Genomic DNA, 15,773 nt, shown 5'->3' on the forward strand with positions numbered 1-15,773 from the left:
TAACGAAATAGGTGCGGCTACGCCGCTATGAAGTTCCTACGCAATAGCTTACTTAACGTAGTAATATTTTTGTTTATTGGTTGTTTGTTAAAAAGGACGGTACCTAATTGCGAAGGAACCAAAGACTCACCGCATGCCAGTCGTTAGACATATTTATGAGCCATAACAACCCATATACAAGAAATATTAGCACTTGCATAACACGGGTTGTACTCTTTTGTATTCTGTGTAGTTTTATCTGTTTACATGCTCATCACATGCAGTCTACCTCGCGGCTGCGTGTTCGTGTTTGTGACTTCGCTTAAAAAGCCATTGTGGTGCGACTTGCCTTTGCCTTTTATATTTATATGTTTGTGGGTGTATGGGATAGTGTGCTGTGGATTTCTGGCCCCGTGGCGTTGTTTCTTTTGATTTTCTCCCTAAATGTATCTTTTATAAGGCTGTTTCTGCTATGCGAAAAGGAGTAGCCCATACCATTATAGGGTGACTACATCTCTTTCTTCTTATTTTCATTTTAATAATAATAATAATAAAAACACAGAAGCCCAGTATAATAGGCTCACACTGACCTATACTGGCACTGAGGTTTCAGTGTGAATTTAAAAATTAAATTCTGTTTCCGTATCGGCATTTCGCGATTACGATGAGACCACACAGCCGATACTCATCTACTGCTCTTCTTTGACAATGAAAGACAGAACTTCTTTGCCGCTTTAAGCCGACTGGACGACACAGCGTTCACAGAAGAAGAAAAAAAAAATACAATACTATAGGACCATTGACTTAGCCGTCCTCAGCGCAGATGGCCATGAGAGCACTGCTGCACTATTCGAATACGAATAGGCTCTGTGACCGCCTTTGACTGCGTGGTGTATGCTGTTGGGTGTGCTCAAGCATCACTTGGTGTCCCTTTCCTGATCCCTTTCTCTTATTTTCTTCCCGCTACGCCTAGCTTAATATAGAGTAGCGAGCCAGGTGCAACCTGATTAACCTCCCCGACTTTCCCTTCCGTTTCTGCCTTTCTTTATCTCTTGTGCATTTTCACGCCAAATCAGAGAAAATAGAGTTCTGAAAGAACACTCTACTAGTCTGAAATGATCCGCTGCTTCTTCCGCTTAACCCTATGTCTGCCGAAGAGCAGGACAAGTTGCATTTTGAGCTATCCCATAGCCATGCTGAGGTGCTTGGTGCTTCGTGAGCGCCGCCTGTTGATGCCAACATCCATAAGCCTGACCGTGTGGCTGTCTAGCACACACGGCTGCGGACAGTGCACAGCGCACACGATGAAATGCAACAACAACAAAAAATTGGAGAACGCTTAAGCTTCGCCTTTAAGAGTAGAACGCGAGAGCGTTATCGGGACCCGTTCGCATCGCATAGTTCACATACGGCAAGTAGGCTTCATTCACTGCAACACTGAACGTGGGAAAGTCAGCTTAAAAAGACCAAGCTTACACCAATCCCCTTAAAGTCGGCTTCACTTTTAAACTGAAATGCATTGCTGGAAAGACGTTTTTCTAAGGCAATATAAGTGGTCTTATATGAAAATGTGAAGGCCCTAACACCTTTTTTTATTATTTTATTAATTGTTTGCTATTGCCCCGACGCGCGCAGGTCTGGTAGAAATGCTGGAAAAGGGGTTTGTGTTTGAGTTTCCTCGTAGAAGAATTAGGTTTTCTCGTACATTCAAATTACAATCCGATGGCGGTCCGACGCCGAATGGAAGCCGTACTTTACCATTTTTCTGACGATTTCACTGTGATAAATTCAATTTTTGTTCACCAAAACCTTGCACCACGTGGAGGGCCTGCGCGGTCGATGTTGTTGGCTGATTTTCTCCGCCACCCGCGATCACACGCCGGTTGCCGACGCCGGATTTTCTGCGACGCCGGGCCCTAAACGCTATCGCGTTAAAACCTTGCTCTCGGCCGCGCAACGCTTGAAACAGCGAAGCTGGGCGATCGTAGCCCAGCATTTTCCGGAAGTGCGCGCGAACTTTTGATCTTATTACTCATTATGACGACAATTTCTTTTCGCGCGTCTCGGACTTGCGGCCGTCACTGCGCGTTGCATAGCGCAGCTTGCAACACCGACACCGCGTTTCATTGCCGACACCGCGTTCCAGGAGACCCGCTCTGTGAATGCGTCTCTCTCTCTCTCTCTCGCTCTCATAGCGCGCAAAACCTCGATCTTCACCTCGCAGAGCACGAGCGTACGAATGCGCCAGCTGTGGACGAAGACGACGACGCTCGAACGCAATCATATATGGTTCGCATAAATGCATGCTGCATAAAAATGCATGCTATACAGCGTGGCTGTATAGCCTAGTGGTTACGACGCTCGCCTCGGGTCTGTGGGCACGCAGGCTCAAATCCCGCCTCGGCAAGAAAGTATATTTTATTTTCTTTCTTGTTAGTTTCCTGATACGCATCACAAAACGCAATAGAGAGACAACAAAAGAAAGCAACACAAGCATCAGCGCGAGAACTCTTTCCGCCTTAATCCGATTCGCGCTGACGGCGATGCGAGCCCGGCATTCGAGGTCGTCGTCGCTCCCACTGCGGCGCGCATATTAGCACATTGTGTATACAGGACGCAGCCGGTGGCAAGCGAGCGACTGTGGCGGAACGCTTCGTGGTGGGTCGATTTTACTTCGATCTCGCATCAACGTATAGGCCCATTAGCCGTGAGGCGTGCAGTCAACCGCGGTAGCGCGAAAAGCAGGCACCGTGAAAAACACCCTCCACTCGCGCGGAGTGAAATATACAAGTCACGTGAGCGAGCGGTACGAATGGTCTCTCGCGGGAAACCCGCGGAACCCTCTGGGAGCCGGTGTTTTCGTGAGCGACGCACCTGAGTGCAGCGTTGTAAATGCACGCTTGGCGGGAACAGTGCATGTGCAATGGACAGTCGTTTAAGCGTACGTATACTGTTGCAATACTAAAGGCTAATATTTTCGAGCTATCAGCTGCTGCACGTGGTTGGTGTAGCCTATATACGTATCGTAGGAGGCCGAACATTTGGCCCCTTTTTAAGAAATAGGCGGCTCGTAAATCACCGCTAAATCAGCGTTCCTTCATATATGCTCACGTAACACACAGGATCATGTACATGTAGGGACACTGGGCGAAATGGGCGACACGCACTGCAAGCTGCAATGCGCAAAGAGGGCAGGCCGACTGACAACACCACACCGCACAGCGGCCACGCCTGCGGTCAATTATTTTCCGCACAGTGGGCGTAAGTGGTGAGAAAGTCTGTTGTCCGCAAAATGTGCCGTTCTTTCTCTCTTCTTCTTTTTTCTTGTGCACTACATCGAGAAGACAAGCGGGCGTGCATTATTTGGTGCATTTACTGCACAGGCACGCAGTCAGCTATGGGCGCCGCTTACCTCGTTCGAGCCGTTTTGCTCGGGGCACGCAGTTAATCGCTGTGCGTGGGTGCTGGACATGAAAATCGACTATCTCCGCACTGAAATACGGCTTCTCGTGCTCGGGCAGGGTCGCATTGACGCACTAAGCTCGATCGATTGGAAGCGCGAAGGTCTCGTTTGCACAGGGCGCGCGTGACGGCTGTTGGCAGGAGAAAACCGTAGTAGGTGAATCGTGGTGCTCTGTGCATGAACGCTACCCCTGGAATGAGCCGAATTGCATGCGGGCCCGACAAGTTGACCCCGGAAAATAGCGATATATAATTGGCGTGACACAGAAACGCAGGCAACACTGTAGTATTTTCGCTCGCACGCATGAGTGTTTCCCATTCCTTGATTTTATTGCGTTCGGACGTGCCCTTTTTATATGTATAGTAATGAAAGGCGTGTGGACATTGTACGTATCCGAAGGTACGTGGTACGTCCACATCATGTATGTACGTATGTCTATGTATGCATGTATGTGCATGTATGTATGTGTGTATGTGTATGTATGTATGTATGTATGTATGTATGTATGTATGTATGTATGTATGTATGTATGTATGTATGTATGTATGTATGTATGTATGTATGTATGTATGTATGTATGTATGTATGTATGTATGTATGTATGTATGTATGTATGTATGTATGTATGTGTTTTGTTTGTGTAGCGTGTCTGCCCCGCAGTGCAAGCACTTTTATCGCAAATCGGAACTTTCGGAAATTCAGAGGTCAAGAGTATAGTATTCAGTATTACCTTCATGTCGCCTATAAGTTCTGCAGACGTTATGCAAAATTATAAAAGAAGCGAACGCAAGAGGCTTAACGTATGCCAAGAAAAAAGCGTGAGTGGCCCGGCCCCTGCTCTGTTTGAGTTCTTAACTTTGGGCCAGCTTATCTTGAAGCTCACTGCAAAGGGCTGAGTTGTGTATGTACGTTGGTAGTTATCGAAAAGCACGAGTCCAGAATCTGTATTTAATTACATATTACATTTGTTGAAATTTTATATTAAGTAGATAATTGAAGTGTTTGTCTCTTGAGCAGTTAAACACACCTCCGTATGGAATGAAAAAAATCACAGCATATCCACGGGGTGAATGATGATGAGTGGGCGAAGCTCCGGAGGGAATCATCGGATCTCCCGCTTAAGGGGACGCTAGCACAAACGCGTTAGAAGCGTGCAGTACTCTCTAGTAAGGGGGAGCGGCCACAGCGTCTTACGCAGCCATTTACACATGCCGGAACGTGCACCGCGTTTGCCGACGCCATCACATGACTGCTGAGAGAGTATACCCCCCGTATTCATAAACGCTCCTCGACTTGAACTTGACTTGCCACCGCCTTGGGCAGCGCGTTCGAAACGCGTTGAAGGTAAGGCGGAGAGGCCACAGCGTCTTACACCAGCTTCTTACACGGGCCGTAACGCGCTAGCACAAACGCGTTAGAAACGCGCTAGGAACGCGGCCTTTCGTTAATGTTGGGTATTTATTGCCATCGTGGTGGGCGTGTCTATGTGCGCTTCGTGGCGTAGGATGGTTTGCATGCTTGCAAACATGGAAAGCGTGGCTGTATGGTGGAGAAAGACGAAGACGCCGTTCTAAACTACCTCTATGCCATAGAAACCTGGTTAAACAAAATTCGCCTTTCACTTAACGTTAGAAAATGCTCGATATTGGTTTTCCCTCTTAACAATCCTGTTAACATATCGCTATCTTATCGCCTCGAGACTATTCCTCAAGTGGAGTCTGTGAAATATTTAGGTGTAGTTTATGACGGTTCCCTCAGCTGGCTCGGCCATATTGACCAAATAGTTAAAAAAGGAGTGAGAGCCGTTGGTATGCTTCGTAAGCTGTGCAACAGTCGGTCCGGAATGCGGAGAGATCCACTTTTAATGATATATAAAATGTATGTGCGGCCCATTTTAGAATTTGGATGTGTATTATTTTCCGGTGCGCCAGCTTATAAATTACGTCCCCTTGTTCTGCTTGAGCGGGAAGCCCTACGACTGTGTTGTGGATTACCCAAATGTGTTGCCAATAACATACTACACCAAGAAGTCAGGTTGCCCTCAATATTGTGTAGATTTCGCTTACTGACGGTGCAAACAATCTTAAAATTGTATGAATCCCCTATTACAAGATTAGAATACATATTCATTTCCCAGCCTGTACTATTCTTCGGAATACACTGGCCTCGTTTTCATACACCCCAGGTGGTCTTCGTACAAACATTAATCAATCCCTTAAATGTACGTATCTGGGAGGTGCCGCCTATTTGTGATGTGCGAGAAAACCTACAAATCATATATGATGACATCTACCCAAACAACGCAAAACTCCTTTCTTATAATATATTAAACGGCCTATTACAAGACCATTTATTAAGTTTATCAATAAGTACGGTCATTGCGACAGACGCCTCACAGTGTGAAGAAAAATCTGGAATTGGCATTTTCTCTCCTGCTCTAAATTGGTCATTCGCAATCAGGATTCCGGACTTCTTTTCCGTATTTCTGGCTGAATTTCTAGCTGTAGTTCTAGCCCTACGCAAACTAAATTCATCAATATCAGCGGTAGTAATAATAACAGATTCTTTATCTTTATGTTCCTCGCTCACAGCAAATAATGTCACTAACCTTTTACGTACATTTCATTTTCTAGTGCCTGCCCACATAAATTTAATTAGATTGCTTTGGGTGCCTGGACATAAAGGATTAGTCATGAACTAAATGGCTGACAGTCTCGCGAGAGCGGCCCTCAGTGGCCCTGTCTTACGATTACTTCCTACAATAGCTTACCTAACGACTACTAGATTCAGGAGATATTCTATTATTCAAGACTTCTTGAACCCGGCTGTAGCTAATTTCTCAGAATATCGACACCTCCTATTCCCTTGGCCCAAAAATTCCTTTCACACCAGAAAAACTGAAGTCATCTTTACCCGATTACGTTGTCGGGTACCAATATTAAACTTCTATCGTCACAGGGCTGGTCTGGTGCCCTCCCCTCTGTGCCTATTCTGTGGAGAAGATGAAACAATACATCATTTTTTCATATTCTGCCGACGTTTTTCTTCTTTAAGGAAAAATATTCTAGAATCAAAATTTGCACAGCTTGGTTTAAGCTTTTCTATTCTAAACATCCTTTCTTTAGGAGCCTCCTCTCTTGGAAAGTGCCACAGGGATATTTGCTCAGCCGTGGAGGAATTTATAAATGCTTCAAATAGATTTTCTTGAATTCTTAAATATTTTATTTTTGTTCATTTTCTCCATTTAGCTTTACCGATTTTAGTATTAAAAAAGATTGCCTAATCCCACCCAAATCTTGGCCAATCCCCCGCAGTGGGTATGCGCCATCAGATAAGGCATACCATACCATACCAAACGGTCGCGTTTTTGATGTTCTCCGCCACAAAGGATCAATCGGCATCAAGCCGAGGTACTGCACAGGTTTCTACCAGCAGTAATGATTATCGTATCGTCCTGCCTCGTCTGCCCTCCGGTAAGCTCGTCGCCGACTCCGTTTTTCTGCATGCAGACCTCGCTGGTCGTCCTTACCGGGCCCAAGACTTTAGAGATGCTCTCCGGAACGTTATCGATCTCAAAGACATAAGCTCGATTGGTCAATTTCAAATGTCACATGTGTGGATGGTGACTTGCAAGACAGCGCTAGCTAAAATCAAGCTAGTCACTTGTGGTGAATTTCTGGTTCGAGGCCACCGCTGTGTTGTGATAGACCCTGAGCCTACAGAAGTTAAGATGAAGCTGCTATGGCTACCTGAACGCATGGAAGATATTTACATACATGAAGCACTTCAGTCATTTGGGAAGATTAAAGCCATATCTGCAGAAACTTGGAGGGTGTCCGATATGGAACAGATGCGCACACTTAATCGAGACGTCGTAGTGTCACTGGCGGATGGAGTTCGCGTCAGTGACATTCCGCATCTACTGACTGTTTGTGGCCTACAGAGCCTAGTACTCATTCCTGGCAGGCCACCGTTATGCCTACGCTGCCACAGAGTCGGGCACATTCGTCGACACTGCCGTACGCCACGATGCGAGGATTGTCACCGGTTCGGACACTCTGCAGAAGAATGTGTGGTGACATACGCCGGTAAACTACGGAACCGCACAAGACCACCCGACGATGTGTTGCAGGACCATATCATGGATGCTACTGAAGTCTTAGATGCAACGGACACCACAGCACCTTCCAGGTGCTGTGGTGTCTGACGCCAACGCTGTCGACAAGGCATCGGGAAGTGAGTGCACAGTCGCGGCGATATCTGAAGACAACGCAGAAAATGCAGATATGACGCTCCACTGTGTGAAGGCAACGCCGACTGCTTCTGAGCCAATGGCGAGAGAACAGGATAACCTCAGTCGGGCTACTGCTGCAGAAACTTCGAAGACGGAACCGCCTAGTGCACAGCCCCATCTTACAGCACGCACTGCTGCAGACGAACATGTCTGCACCGAAATACCTGCAACTAAGCGCCCTGCATCGTGCAACACGGTTACGAGTGAAGAAAGTGACTCAACAAGCGGTCCTAGACAGTCGCGTCGTCGGAGAACATCAAAGCATTCTGGAAAGTGCAGACGCTCGAGATCAAGGAGACCTGGAGTTGGTACGGGGGAGGATTCGCCTCCACCTTCCCCGCCAGATCAACGCATGCAGTAATGAGGCATACCTTGTAGTCACCATGGCGCTGTCCCATCAACTTATTTTTGCAACGTTTAACGTATGTGGCCTCCGGTCCCGCCAGAAACAGGTGCAGCTACGCCGGTTGCTGTTCAGCAAACACTTTGACTTCGTAGCCGTTCAAGAAACGAAGATAGACAGCGATGAGGACACTGAGAAGGCTTTGAAGCCATTTCTCTCTGTATTTCATGTATTTGTGTCACATGCTGTGGGCCTTTCGGCGGGCTGCCTTTTGTTTCTCAGGAAGAGTTTACCATATTCTGCTGTCGAATATAATGTTGACAGTGAGGGGCGATTTATACAATGCGATTTTATGTTGTATGGCTTGCCATGGCGCCTAATCAATGTATATGCCTTTAATGATGCACCGCGACGCAATAATCTTTTTGAGAACATAGCTACCTTACTTGACTGTGACCGTAACGTTGTGTTCATGGGCGATTTCAATTGTGTGTGCAATCGAAATGACCGTACTGGGCCTAGTCGTAGTGATAGGAGTGCTGAAGTGTTGTCTCTTATAGTTGAGAAGGCTGGACTGATAGACACAGGGGCATCGAGTAGCCTACCCTCTTATACACATGCACAAGGAAGTACCCACACACGACTTGATCGCATTTATGTTTCATCGGCTCTTATATCCCCTGAAATGTCCTGTAAAGCAGAACCTGTTTCTTTTTCAGATCACTGCATTGTTACCACGCAGATTGAAAAAAACACTCGTTCAAATTTCAGACCGAACTGGGCGCTCTGGAAACTTAACTCTTCACTTGTGAATGATGGGGACTTCATTTCTCGTGTGCGGGTGGCACTCAAAACTTGTTTGGCTGCTGATACGCCTTTATTTGCCTCTTGGGAGCTTTTCAAACAATACGTTCGGTCAATCGCGATAGAAATCGGGTCTGTGAGGTCGTTCTATAGAAAATTAGAAGAAAATACTTTACTGAAAAGTCTTAATAATCTCTATGATCTAGAATGTGAGGCACCTGGCTCTTATGTGGACGAAATTACTAAAGCTAAATGTGCACTTCAGGAATATGACGCAATACGCTACAGAGGTGCCCGTGTTCGATCGCGTAATAATCGTACTTTATATTCTGAGGAACCCACACGTCAAACTTTACTTGATGAATACCGCAATGCAAAAAGCAGGCTAATACCAGATATTTATTCGAACGGGTCTCTGGTCTCTAATACAAAGGAAATAATGTCGGAATTTGAGTTTTACTACACGGCATTGTTTAACGCCCCTTCTGATAAACAAAATGATAATGTGGTAAGACGCTTTGTATCCTTTGTAACCCCTTTAACTGAAGAAGAGTGTTCTGTCATTAGTGGTTCTTTCACTCAACGAGAAATAGAATTAGCTATTGACCAATTACCGATATCAAAGACGCCGGGTCCGGATGGCATTTCTGGCAAGTTTTATAAAGCCTTTAAATTCCTACTTTCTCCCATGTTACTCAAGATTTTCAAACTTGCTTTTGATCTGGATACTCTTCCTCAGTCATTCACTAGAAGCCACACAGTGTTCATTCCAAAATTCACCGACAGAGAGAAACTGCGATCTGTTGAAGGCTACAGACCTATTACACTGTCTAATGTAGACTATAAAATTTTTGCAAAGGTATTATCAAACAGACTACAATTTGCAATGTCTATTCTTATTGGTTCACACCAAACCTGCGGCCTGAAAGGCCGCTCAATACAAACAAACATACACATCGCCCGTACAGTACTGGAACATTGTTCCAGTTCTTATGATCAGCTAGCAATGCTACAAGTAGACTTAGCTAAGGCTTTTGACAGGGTTCGTCATTCTTTTCTCCTTTCTCTTCTCGAGCATGCTAACGTAGGCTCCGTTATATTTCAAGGTGTGAAATTGTGTTATAATGATTGTTCAACTCGTTTGATTGTCAATGGTCACCTGTCCAAGCCTGTGTCAATTCATTCCTCTGTGAAGCAAGGGTGTCCCTTGTCGCCATTGCTTTTTGCCCTTTACTTGGAACCACTTTGTTTAAACGTTATTCACTCTACTAATATTCATGGTTTCAGTGTTTTTGCAACAGAGGTGAAAGTTCTGGCATATGCAGACGACCTCGCTTTCTTTTGCACGGACAAGCCCAGTATCACGAATGTGGTGTCTAAAATAGAGGAATTTGGAGCAATTTCTGGTGCACGAATGAACCGTGCTAAAAGTTTGGGGCTTTGGTTTGGCTCGTGGATATTTAAACCGACATATTTTGCTGGCATTGAGTGGACTTGTCAACCACCAAAATACCTGGGCGTTCCATTGGATGCATATAAGTCAAGTGCACATTACTGGAGAGAACGTGTACCAACCCTAAGACGCTATGCCCAAACATTCGTTCCACATAATCTCTCAATCTTTGGCAGAGCTAAAGCGTGCAACTTATTTTTGGCAACAAAACTCTTCTATGTGCTGCAAATAATTCATTGTTCCAGGGTTTACATACAGCAGTTTCACCGAATATTTGCAACCTTTATTTGGTCATCATCTTATGAGCCAATGAGGCGTGACAATATCTTCAGACCGGTTAGTGCAGGCGGTCTTGGCCTGGTTCACCTTTATGTTAGACAATTAGTGTCTCGTTTCGTCTTTTTTCGCGACTGTTCTCATCCATTACTTCGGGCATTCTTGCAAGTTAATCTCGTCAACGTTTTACCAAATTTAGTAATTTCGACAAATTTTGCTTCACATCCATATTTGCAGGGATTCATGCGGGAAGTGTGTCTCTCAGTGCGTTTTCTTGCAGTGAGGTTCTCAAATGAGTACTTATTCTCTATCTCAAGGAAAAATCTGTATAAAGATCTAATTGATATGCTTTTTAAACCTCCGTTATACCGATCGCTGTACATCGGCTTACCTGGAGATGACGTCCTTACACGGGTCTGTAAAATGCCTATTCCTCCTCACACTAAAACATTCTTCTTCAAAGTGCACACTGAAACGGTACCTGTTAAAACCTGGTTAAATCGGAAAGGAATCTTTGTATCTTCGATAAACTGTCGTCTCTGTAATGTACCGGAAACCATAGAACACTGTTTTATTGATTGCAAGGATGCCATATTGTTTTGGGACGTTCTCCAAAGGACTTTAAAAAAGGATTTTGATATAAATGCTTATACAATACGATATCTGATACAACCTCAATGTGACGATGTGCCTTTTGATATGCTCCTGCTTATGGCGTTGCACAGTTTATGGAAAACTCGCATGCTAGATCGGAATGCAGAACCAATTGTATCTTCGAAGTCACATTTCATTCGGATGATTTCACAGCTGAAAGACTTTTATGATCAGAGAGACTCCCAACCAGACTGGTATCCGTTGTTGTTGAAGTGTATCCTTTGCCTCCCTTTTAGAGAACTCTTACCGTAATAATTGTACTGTGAAGTGTTTGTTTTGTGCTTGTAGACGCGGCTGACTGTTTTGGCCGCTATGGAAATATCTTACGTATTCGTAATAAATACCATGAAAGAAAAAAAAAAAAAAGAAGCGCTTCGTGGCGTAGTGGGCTAACGCCGCGCGCTCGGAAGCGAGGGGTCCCTGGTTCGATTCCGCGCTACGGACACAACTTCGGATTTTTTTTCATAAAACGCCGGAAGCGTTCTCTCCGGAAGCGGAACCGGAAGTGGAAACGGAAGCGGAAGTAGGCTTGCGGTTATACTATATGTATACATATATATGTATATATGGGTATACATACATATACGGACACACAACGCCATCTATTGAGCAATTCATAAAACTAGACGTGGCTACCTACTACGACGGGGACGAACGGGTGCCGCTATAAGGAGCTTCGCCCCTAAAATTTTAAAGGCTGCCTGTGGTAGATAGCACAACTCTAGTTCATGAGCTGGTCTACTCGAAGAGGTGCACGTTACTTGCACAAAAAATGAAATATATAATCGACTAATTAAAAAAAATCACCAATTAGGTTTTTAACATAGTAACTATGCCCGTGTTGCAATTTACAAATCCTAGCCGTGGAATTCGCAAGGTGGCTTCACAAGGAACTAATTCTCACGATGGCACCAGTTTCGAGATATTAATTCCGACATGCGGAGAAAGGATTGGCGTTCCCAGTTACTTTTGCGCTTACCCGCCGTGGCTGTTAGTGGCTATGTGTTGGACTGCAAGCTTAGGTGGCGGATCAAATCACGGCCACGGACGGCTGCATTTCGATGGGGCGAAATGCTAGAACACCCGTATACTTAATTTAGTGCACCTTAAAGAACCCCAGGTGGTCTAAATTATTCCAGTCCTCCACTACGGCGTGCCTCATAATCAGATCATGGTTTTGGCACGTAAAATCCATAATTTTTCTTTTTCAACTTTTGTGCTTTGATGCATAAAAAGACGTTTTGTTGAGAAAAAGGACTGTATGGCAATGTATTTCTCCGCAAGTTAGAGATTAATATCTCGACACGGTGTTTGCCTGAGAATTAGTTCAAAGTGGATCGCACTCCACGGCTTGAATTTGTAAATGACAACATGGGCCATAGGTAATTAGATACAAACCTAATTGGTTAACTTTGTTAATTAGTCGATTATTCAATTCATTTTTTGTACAAGTAATGCCCGCCTCTCGAGTAACGACCTGAACAAGAATTGTACTATCTCCAGGCCACCTTCAAAATTTTTGAAACTGTTCGCTGAAACACCTTAATGTATATAGAATCACGTACCGAAATGATGCCAGCTGATTCACTCAAATGAGAATAAATAGAAGTCTAGAAGTCGTGCGCAGCAGCGCTTATACTCGGACTCAAGTACTAAAAAATAAAAAGTGCAGTTTGGCCGGGAAGGCGAAGCAGTATTAGTGATAGCGAAGTAAAGACAATTACACGAAGGAAGATTCTTACCGTGTGGAATCTTGTGGGATCGCACCCCTGTAAGCTCCGACCCATAACTTGAAGCCATATTTTAAAAAAGACATCCAACGAGAAGCATCGCGTCCCGTGCGTTCATTCTGATCGGGCTCAACAGCGATTGTCACGCGCAGCGTACTTTCGCGCGTCGCTACTGGATGTCGAGAAGAGGCGATCGCGGAGATTTACGGCGGATTTCATACGCTTAGTTGGAAGAAAAAGAGGTCACAGGCCTGGTCCTATGAAAGACTCGTCAAATCGCGACGGAAAAGGTGGCTTACCGAGTTATAGTGGCCATATAAATTGTGTAACATCACCTAAGTTAAAATATAAGCATAGTGGACATAGTGGACATATAAGCATGGACCATGTAAACCTTAAATACCTCACTGGATGACCTCGAGCACTCGCTTTTACAAAGCAAGCATTGTGAGAACGCCGGGAGCGGAGGCAAACGGTTCGTACAGCCGCGCGATTCACTGCAACTCCGAAAATTAGATTCACTTCATTACTGTTTATTTCTATGTCCACTACTGACGGCCTCTGTGAGTGATCTGCGATGACCTCTGTCTCTTAACTCTGCAAACACTAGGGCGCAGAAAACAGCCCAGCAAGGCAGACAGCAGGCATGAAGTTAGCAGCCATCCCTGGTTGCCCTTTATCATTGCATCCACCACGATTACCAACAATTAGATATGGCACGCGGGCCCCATAATCGTCAGCCGCGCACAGTCATTCACAGTTACGGCAGGGCTAGAGGAGAAGACGCGTGCTCTCCGTCCCATTCGCGTTTGATTACGTGACCTACAACTGACCGAATATTGAGCGCGTGAGAAATCATGCCCATCAAGCCGCCAACCTTTTCGCTCCCTGTTACGTGCTTTTTTTTTCCCGCACCCCAGGGTATGGGCCGCTCATGTATATGGCTTTTGGATTTAATTCGGACATCACGGCGACGATAACCGCGACAATTTGCCAATTTAATTGCTTTTGCCATAAAGCTAGAAACAGAAAATTGTTAGCAAGGGTATATATATATATATATATATATATATCTATAGATATATATATATATATATATAGGTAGGTTTCGGAGAGCTGGTCGGGCCCCAGCCCCCCTCCCCCCCCCCCCCGAAAAATGAAAACTTTCCGCCTATGCTGCTGTTAAAAGCTGTGACTCCAGAAACAGTTGAGGTATCCGTTGCCTCTTGTTCATTTATTTTAACGGTGCTTCCAGATTGCTTAGCACCATAGCTTATTCTCGACTGATTCATTTGCTAGAACATTTTGGTTAAGTGAATGCACTCCTTCATACGATATGTGTTTTTAATTCAAGTTGCTACTGGTGCTTGGTACTAGTTCGTCGTCAGTTTAGCAAGCGTCCTTTAGAAGGGCAGAAACGAGTGTTAGATCAAGAGGGAGGGACGAGAGGATCGCATTGCCTTTTGTTCGATAGATTCAGGCCGGTCCCGGTCTCGTTTGGATCTCATCATCATATCATCATCATCATCATCTCATCAGCCTATATTTATCCACTGCAGGCGAAGGCCTCTCCCTGCGATCTCCAATTACCCCTGTTCTTGCGCTAGCGTATTCCAACTTGCGCCTGCGAATTTCCTAACCTCATCATCCCACCTGACTTTCTGCCGTCCTCGACTGCGCTTCCCTTCTCTTGGTATCCATTCTGTCCCCCCAAATGGTCCACCGGTTATCCATCCTACGTATTACTTGGCCTGCCATCTCCATTTCTTCCGCTTAATGTCAACTAGAATATCGTCTACCCCGTTGTTCTCTGATCCACCCGCTCTCTTCCTGCTCTAACGTTACTCCTAAGATTTTTCGTTCCATTGCTCTTTGTGCGGTCCTTAACTTGTTCTCGAGCTTCTTTGTTAACCTCCAAGTTTCTGGCCCGTATGTTAGCACCGGTAGAATGCAATGATTGTACACTTCTTTTCAACGACAGTGGTATCCCAGTCATCTTTGGCAATGCCTGCCGTATGCACTCCAACCCATTTTATCTTCTGTAAATTTCTTTCTCATGATCAGGGTCCCCTGTGAGTAATTGACCTAGATAAACATATTCCTTTACAGATTCTAGAGGCTGACGGGCGATCCTGAATTCTTGTTCCCTGCCAGGCTATTGAACATTATCTTTGTCTTCTGCATATTCATCTTCAACCCAATTCTTGCACTTTCTCGATGAAGGTCCTCATCATTTGTTGTAATTCCTCCATTGTTGCTCAATAGGACAATGTCATCTGCAAACCGAAGGTTGCTGAGATATTCGCCATCGATCCTCACTCCTAATCTTCCCCAGTCTAAGAGCTTGAATACTTCTTCTAAGCATGCAGTGAATAGCATTGGAGAGATTGTGTCTCCTTGCCTGACCCTTTCTTGATAGGTATCTTTCTACTTTCTTGTGGAGAACCAAGGTAGCTGTGGAATCCTTGTAGATATTTGCCAAGATATTCACGTATGCCTCCTCCACTCCTTGATTACGCAATGCCTCTATGACTGCTGATATCTCTACTGAACGACTCGTTTGATAAGGCATTCCAACTAGTCTTGTGAGACCAGTAAAAAAAATTACAACCTCTTCCCGTAGGGGAACCCTGAGTAGTATGCAAAGCAGCCATGGGGTCGACTAAAGTTCCCATAGTTTTTCAGATCAGCCTGTCGCCGCTGCCGTTTCGTGGCAGCGGCTCGAGCCCTCCTCTCCGCGGGCTTGTCCACGGCGCTGACACTGGCGTTGACGCTGG

The 15,773-nt window shown here is 45.2% G+C and overlaps 1 protein-coding gene across 1 annotated transcript; it reads left to right on the forward strand.

Moving 5' to 3' along the window:
* The first annotated feature begins 10,546 nt into the window (after nucleotides 1-10,546).
* On the forward strand, nucleotides 10,547-11,575 carry LOC119435667 (uncharacterized). Its single transcript, XM_037702407.2, has one exon. The coding sequence runs from the start codon at nucleotides 10,646-10,648 to the stop codon at nucleotides 11,516-11,518; it is 873 nt and encodes a 290-aa protein (XP_037558335.2). The 5' UTR covers nucleotides 10,547-10,645; the 3' UTR covers nucleotides 11,519-11,575.
* The last annotated feature ends 4,198 nt before the right edge of the window (nucleotides 11,576-15,773 follow it).

Source organism: Dermacentor silvarum, unplaced genomic scaffold, assembly GCF_013339745.2.
Source record: "Dermacentor silvarum isolate Dsil-2018 unplaced genomic scaffold, BIME_Dsil_1.4 Seq818, whole genome shotgun sequence".
Taxonomy (NCBI): domain Eukaryota; kingdom Metazoa; phylum Arthropoda; class Arachnida; order Ixodida; family Ixodidae; genus Dermacentor; species Dermacentor silvarum.

What these genes read in the sequence shown, in the direction of transcription:
- LOC119435667 (XM_037702407.2), top strand. Translation starts at nt 10,646, where the DNA reads ATGAGGCGTGACAATATCTTCAGACCGGTTAGTGCAGGCGGTCTTGGC.